This window comes from Phaethon lepturus, unplaced genomic scaffold (assembly GCF_000687285.1).
Source record: "Phaethon lepturus isolate BGI_N335 unplaced genomic scaffold, ASM68728v1 scaffold15106, whole genome shotgun sequence".
Lineage (NCBI taxonomy): Eukaryota > Metazoa > Chordata > Aves > Phaethontiformes > Phaethontidae > Phaethon > Phaethon lepturus.
In genome coordinates this window covers 21,028-28,791 of record NW_010547077.1, presented here as the reverse complement: position 1 = coordinate 28,791, position 7,764 = coordinate 21,028, and the positions used below count along the sequence as shown (strand labels likewise).

Genomic DNA, 7,764 nt, shown 5'->3' with positions numbered 1-7,764 from the left:
CGCGGTGGCCCAAGAGTCCGCGGGCGGCCGAGCGGCCTTGTATCGGCACGGTGCCGGGCGCGCTGCCCTGCGGGCCGGCCGCGCCTTGATGCTCTTGGCGGCAGAAAGGCCGAGGTGTGTAAGTACGTACGTGTGTAAGTACGTACGGTCTGCCTGATCACCTGTCGTGTGACCCGGCTGTTCCGTGTGACGCGAATGCCCTCTGGTTAACTTAAAAGAGCTTGTCCTTACTTACAGAAAAAGCTGGTAACAACATTTACCATGCTGTTACATGGCTAATTAAACGTATGTCTTCAAAAGCCTTTTGGCTTTTAAATTTTAGTATGTTGGCAAGAGACTTCACTCCATACTGTCGAACTGGTGGTGTCATCTTATTAACGTGAGTTATTTTGAAAGACCACTTAAAATTCTTCTGGCATATCGCTATGCCTCACAACAAAGGACATTGGTGACATTTTATAGATGTATTTGAACATTTAAGGGTTTCTTCGTCAATTAAAATGCTGATTACCTGGATTATTAGAAAAAAACAGTTTTAAAATCTGCCTAATTTTACATTGTTCACTATTTAGATTTGGCTCCAACGTAGCTGTCTGCAAAGTATCAGTGCCTGGCTTCACTCTGTCCTTCTGCTGACCTGCTTGCATATCTGCACCTGGGCTAAGCACTTACACCACAGGCACTGGAAGAGAGAATTTATTCTCTTTCATGGCATTAACTGGAATATTTTTAATTTTTATGAAGCTTCTGTTTATCACATCTTTTTAAAAGCTGCTTATTGCCAAACTTTTAAGCGCCTGTGCTAAACTGCAGAGCTTGATGGTCTCTTAACATTTAAAGTAGGTGGTTGTTATTTACTTATTATGGTTATCATTTATTAATGATTATTATTTATTAATACTTATAAATTCATAATAATTGAGAACTAGTTTCTAGTTCTTCCCCTCCTTTCTTCTCCATTACTGTCCCATACTGTCCTCAGAAAGCTCTCCCTGGCTCCCCAGTTGTGTTTCAGCACTGGGATTAGAAAGACCAGTTGACATTACAAACTGGAACCAGTCCTTGGTTTTGCTGTTGGTGGCTCGGGTAAATGTGAGTGGCTTTTCCTCTCGAAGATGGCTGACTTCATCCTTAAAGGTCAGGGTATCATTCCCAAGTGACATCAGACCCATGACCCGTGGGGAATACCCCAGGTTGGGTTGCAGGGGGCTGGTGGTGCTGGCGAGGAGGAGCAGTGCTGTGATCTGTAACCTTTCTCCTCTCTTCCCCTAGCAATCTGCACATCGGGCCGGTCTCAGGGGTTTCATCCGCTACGGCTGGCGCTGGAGCTGGAGAGTAGCTGCTTTTGTGACAGTATTCAAGTAAGTGTTTCCTGATGGCAGTGGGAGAAGAGCTGGCTTATGCTTAAGCACTCGTGGCAAGGAGCCCTCCGTGCCGGCAGTGCTTGCAGCTCCTTGAGAGAGTACTGGTGATTGATTGGGGCTTGAAGTGTGTTGTGTTAACAGTAAGTCTGATTGATAAGGCGTGAACATGGAGAGGATTTAACCTTTTGTAATTATCCCAGAATTCAAGTCTTATCAACGAACACAAAAACTAAAACGGGAAAAGCTCTGTTCCTTACTTCTAATCCATGCTGTTATCGATGCAAGTACTGTTCTTTCCTGTGCTTGATGACTTCTTTCTGCTTTGGCTTCCTCTCTTTTTTTGCATTTTTCTCTGGGAGAGTGTTACAGAATGTTGGCTGTTTCTGGAAGAGCTTTCTATCCTACTCTAATTTTTCTCCTTCTTCTTATGTCTCATTACTCCTAGTTTGTATACACTAGCATTACTTACAATTCTTTGTTCTAGTCCTCAAGTGGTTGCAGATGATTGTCTTATTATTAAGCAGTTGCTGAACATCAGACCTGCCAGTTGTATGTACCTCTTTAGGCCTTCAAATTTTTCCTACATGCACAGCCAACGCACAGAGAGTGTTCTGCTTCCCTGATTTTCTCCCTGAGATGTTTCGGTGCATTTCTGACAACATAGCATCAAACTAAGCATGCGCTTCCGACTAAAGCCCTTTTAAACTAGGAATATCTCCTTCCCTGACATTCGTAGTGGTAAATTTATGTGTAGTCCGAAACCTGCATTGACTATGCCTGCAGGTATGTTCTGTTTACATTCCCCTCCTGCTTTTAAGATGCCAGCAGTATTGACAGGCATTATTTTATATTTCTGTCTCCCGAAGTTTTTTTTGCTCCTTCCTGAATTTCTTGCTCAATCTGGCTTGTGTTTTTTTTTGTCTTCTTTTGGTTTGGTACCTGTTCTTAGGTTTAGTTAGCATACTGTTGGCTTTCTGTCCTGGAGCTTTTGATTTATTTAGATTTTCCTGGGCTTGACATGTAACCTCGTCGTCTTCCACCAGATGTCCCCCCTGCAGTCTGATCAGCGCCCTTTCTCACCACCACTTCGTAAAAGGCTTTGAAGGAAGATACTTGCCACTCAGCATTAATTGTTCTGTGAAGTTCAAGTTGAGGATCTCAATCTGCCATTGTGCGAATTTTGAGTTTGGCCGTTTAAAACCAAATGGTTTGGTTTTACCTTGTACAAAGGCTGGGGTGATGTTACAGTGTTGGGAAGGAGATGAAGATTGCTGTTGAGTTGTAGATGTCATGCAGGAGGCTCACTAAAGCGCTGGGGAGGATGTGGCTGCTGAGCTGAGAACACAGAGTGTTTTGGGGCTTAACTGATGTTTTTGGAGGAGATGGTGTACGTACCCTGGTGAGAAATCTCTTCCCATGAGAGTAGGTGACCCTGCTGACATCATGAGTGTGACTTGGCTGCAGTGGTGGGGACTGTCTGTCAGGCAAGATCTTACCGACATGTGGATTAATCTTCCAGGTGTAAAGGTCCTGCATCAGAACTGGCTGACTGACAGGACCTTTTCCTTGCTCAAATTCCTTTTATCCTTGAATATACAATGGGGAAAAAAAATCTTTTATTAAAAAAAGAGAAAGAAAAACTAGCCCAGGCCCAGGCCAGGAATCCTGGTATTCCCTGGCCTCTGTCTGTGCAGCTGCCTGCGGTAAAGTCACAGAAATCAAGGCACTTGTGGCTGGCGCGTGTGCACTCTGGATAGATGGGCAGCAAGGCAGTTAGAGGCAACCTGAGGATTGGCTTAATGACATCCAGCTTTATTTCAGGGTGTGTCTTGCTACCTGTCTTTTTCCATGTGCAACTGCTGACTTCTTCTGTGCCTTACCTTTGCAGCATGGTGAGCACTGGTCTGACTGTGTACCGCAATAAAACCACCATCAGTAATTTTGCTTCAGCAGGAGGTAAGGCTGCTATAACCTTCTGTACTTTTCTCTTTATGCACAAGGGCTGTAAGCAGAAAAGCATAAGCAGAAATCCGTATCTCTTGGATTTGAGTGGGTCTCTAGCTTCTGCGCTCTGGGTTTTGCTTCCCGTTCTACTGACTGCCATTGTGACTTTGCTTCGCTGTTTAACTGCAGCGTGCCTTTATTTGTAACGGAGCAATATCAATGCACTTCTGAAATAACTGGGGAGTTTTGTGGTTATCAGCTCATCTTCAAAATACCTGCTGGAGTTTTTTTGTGTGAAAAATGCTTATGTAGGGTAAAGGCAACACTTGGTGCATAACCTGCTCTCATAGCCACCTATTTAACAGGGAAAGCATTTCTTATTTCTGCTCTTTATAACAGTCCAGTGTGCTGTTTATAAACTACCCTTTTCACGCTAAGTTTTGCATGTCCGCTTTTGGCAAGAGGGCTCCAGGTAGGTGATCTGCTTGTTCAGTTTCACAGGCTTTATTGCCCTTACAGTGAGATATGTGTTTCACTGATCTTTTCTGCCTTACATGGCAGCTACTCTTATTAGCTGTTGTTGAGTAAAAGAAAAAGAGGGGGAGGGATCATGCTTCAGCCTGGAGAGAGCTCCGTTTTACTTTCATAGATACTTCTTAGCATTTCTTGGGGAGTTTTTCTGAAGCAGAAGGAGCTTTGTGCAACGTTATAGTGCAGAGACCATGGTGACTGTATGGTGAGGGTCCCTCCCGCTGGCCACAGCACTTGGTTTCTGCTCTGTTAAAAGTAGATGTTGGCTCACGGAGAGGAGAAATGCCACAAAGCAGCTCCTTCTGTTTGTATGTGATGGCTGATGGGGGGCTGTTTGTGGTTTCAGTGGGTCTGTGGTTTTTTTTTAGCCTTCACAGGAGCCCTTTTCAGAATGCACTTGGGCCTGCAGGGACTGGCAGGTGGCTTCATGTTCGGAGCAGTGTTTGGGTGAGTTGTGACTGTTGCCGATGAGTGATCAAGACACAGCTGCTCTTTAAGGGTGTTTGTTAGACAGTGGCCACACACACCAAGCCTTGAATCATAGGTGGAGGTACAGAAGCTTCCCTTCCTCTCTTGCCTTGAGGGATTTTCTGTACCTCTCTTGGGACCTCATCATGATGACTTTTCTTCCAAACTTTAAACTGGTTTTTTTTTCCCTTCTGTTTTTCTTGATTTGTGTTTTGCTGCCTTCTCAGTGATAAGAACTCAGTGCTCTCAGTAGAGCATCTTACTTGCTGCTATTTACTTATTAGAGGAGACACTAACTACAGTTAAATAGGAAGTTATGAGGATGGGATATAGACATGTCTCCTGTCCCCCTTCCTTGGCGTAGTCACTGATGAACCCAACAGTTGTGCACAAAACTGTTGGAAATCTGTTTTAAGGAACTGTGTTTTCTGTGGGTAAAGGCAGGAGTGTAAGACGCAGCTTCTGGGCTCCCTTCTCAGCTTCATCAGCAACTGCTCCTGTAGCAGCTCAGAATCCAGGTGATGCGTGAAGGGTGTTGGATGTCATGATGACACCTTTTGAAGAAGGGGGTACCCTGGGAACTGCCAGCCCCTAGGTTAGGAATCTGTGTAAAAATTATCTTTTTACAAAATAGGCTCCATCAAAGCCAAAATGGGGAGCAGCAGCCGTTAGGAACTGCTGAGGAAGAAGCTGTGTGGTTGGGCTGCACAACCCAAGGCCACATCTCTTCGTGTGTATCTTGCAGTCGTGTATCTCCTAAAGCTGCCTGGGACATGGAGGAACCCATGGTTTTCTCTCAGGGGCTCAATGACCGCTTAACTCAGGAGAATTCTGACTTTTCAAGCAGAACTGGGATTTCTTCTCAAAGTACTGACTTGTGAATATCCTCACAAGAGAGTCTGAGGATCCAGCTTGGACAAAAGAATGAGCTTTATATGTGCTACTTAGCACTGTCAGGATGGTGTGAGCTGTGGGCATGCTCAGAAGCTGCCTGGGGAGCTTTACCAGTGAAAACACAAGTACGTCCAGAGCTGGACAGAAGCTAAGCAGGGATGTGACTGTCTAAATTATGGGTTAGGTGACCTACAGGGCTTGTTTGGGCACCTTAAATCCTTCCACCCCTTTGCCCTATGGGTACCTGCCAATGAGTAAATTCAAAATACGTTATCAAAGGGGCTACAGTGAATCACAGCTGAAGACAGGCTGTGTTTGGTGGCTGACAGTAGAAGAGGAGTACCTTAGTCTGTAGTGTGATGTGAGTATTGGGGAACATTACGCTCCACTGATCTGGTGGCTGGCCCTGACATGGTCCTTTTGCCGATGCCAGTAAGTTATTACTGTTGTGTGTCCCTGGGTGACTTCTGACTTTTCTGCTTCCTCCTCTAGGATCCCTGCAGGGGGCCTCTTAATGGTAATGCAGAAGCTTGCTGGTGAGACCTTGCAGGAGAAGAGAAATCGTGAGCGCCAGGAGATGTATGAACGGAAGGCAGCAGAATGGTAAGGCACAGCTCTGCCAGTTCGAGTCTTTGACTAGAAGTGTGTCTAGGTCTGTGTGGTTCAAGCATGTAAAGAAACCCTGACATAATAGGTTTTCTGAACCTCGGTTCTGCTGCTCTTGGCTTTTGTTATGTTTCACACACCAGTCTGAGAACTGCTGGTTTAGTCCTTCCAGTATTAGATGTTGCTGCTTGTTTTGTAACAAGGTATTTTCTTCAAAATTCCTGCCCAACCCCGGCCCAGTAACTCCGCATCAGTTTTTCACTTTTGCAGTGGCCAAGAAGACAAGCAGGACAAGCACATTAGTATTTCTTTACCAATATTGAGAGAAGCCAGAGCTCTGTCTTTTCCTTCATTGCTACTTTCTTTCCATCCCTGTTAAAGAGAGGAAAGAAAGAGGACAGCTGGAGGCTTTGGGGAGAAAAGGCTATGAGACTGGTGGCATGACTTACTAAAACTCACAAACCGTGCCAGTTCTAGAAGAACCTTTTCAAGAGCTAGGATTCTGCAGTGATGCCTTTGTCAGGAGGATATAGGCGTAAAATTACTTTGCACTCTCTCTTCTCTCGTTAGGCAATCCAGGCTCAGTGTGACTGAAGTCTTAGTCCAAATGGAAAGCAACACCCAGGAAGGACCGGAGACGGAGAGAGCAAGAGAATCCAGGAGCTACTGAGTCTTTCCCAGATCACTGCTGTAAGCAGCTACAAAGTATTTTGATTCTGCTCATAAAAGTCTTCAGTCAAGGGGTCGTGGAAGTCTTCTGTGAAGGCAGTTATATCCTGTGTACTTGTGAAAAAGCGTTTTGCTGAAAACATTGCTTGTGGATGCATACTACTGCACAAGAGCTTTGAAGGGCCAAACCCATTCCACCTGAGAAGGTGGAAGTGCAGAATCTGCAGACTAGGAAGTGTCATCTCGGTTTGGCAGGGGGTGAGGGCAACCCCTAGAACCCATTTTGCTGCTGAAAATGTCCAAACCACCAGCGATGTAGAAATATTCGAGGTAAAGGAGCCTATGAATAGTTTGGATGCTAAAGGTACCCTCCTTCCAAAAGCTAATTACACTCTGGTGAAAGCTGCTCTTCAGGCAAACCCAGAGAACTTGCTGTTGAAGCACAATGCAGGCAACACGAGCGTGAGCGGTTCTCCTCCTCTCGCTGTCCCACTCCCACAGCTTGACTTGACCTGGCTGGGAGCAGTGCTGTTTTGCTGATGGTGGTTTCTTCGGGCTTTTTGCAGCAAAACACACTTGGTGCCTGCAGTACTTGGGGTATTTTGCAGTCAACGGTGAGGAAGGCTGGAGCAGCTGGGGATGATATGGAAATACCCTGAAGAAGACATGTTTTGGGTTCCTCAATACAAGTGTGGCTCAGGGGGCCACAGGAAGGTTGGCTGGTTTCTGGTGGTGATGGTGGAAGAACTGGCTCTGTGGACAGCTTTAACAACAATAAAAAGGCCTCTAATTTAATCTGAAGGTTGGAAAGGGGATTACCTTTGGGGGAAATGTGGTTCGAGACACTCAATAAAGCCATCTAGCAGTGGTGATTGTGTCCGTAAGCTCTTTATGTTAGTACAGTATGTACTTTATGTGAGTGCGATATTTGCATTAGGGAAATGTACTTCAGTAATATCCCATGAGAAGAGCTCCAAGATTCCTCCAGAGAGCAGTAAGTCCGGTGGTGGTGTCAGACATTCCTCTCTCGGGGCAGTAACAAAAACAAGAGCCAGGAGGGTGCCAGCTCTATGTATTGTTTTGTTCCAGAGATCAGCTGTTAAGTCATAGCTGTTACCTGTGGGTAGGGCTGAAGTTCACGTGATAACGGTCAGTTCCCAGAAGGGCGAGGTGGCCCATCACCATTTCCCTCAAAGCAGAAGGTCAAAATTCTGCCCCTTCCTTTGTTGGACTTTCTCTCCTGTAAGAGAGAATTGCATCCAGGCAGGGGGTTCGCGTCTGCTTCCCA

General features: G+C 45.6%; 1 protein-coding gene across 1 annotated transcript; it reads left to right on the top strand.

The window, feature by feature from the left end:
• Window positions 1–1,272: 1,272 nt before the first annotated feature.
• TIMMDC1 (translocase of inner mitochondrial membrane domain containing 1) lies at window positions 1,273–6,477 on the top strand (the record flags this gene model as incomplete). The annotated part of the gene is made up of 5 exons (XM_010289534.1): window positions 1,273–1,361; window positions 3,253–3,320; window positions 4,208–4,286; window positions 5,694–5,804; window positions 6,378–6,477. Coding segments are annotated over 5 exons (447 nt in total), but the record flags the coding sequence as incomplete, so codon positions are not given.
• Window positions 6,478–7,764: the final 1,287 nt, after the last annotated feature.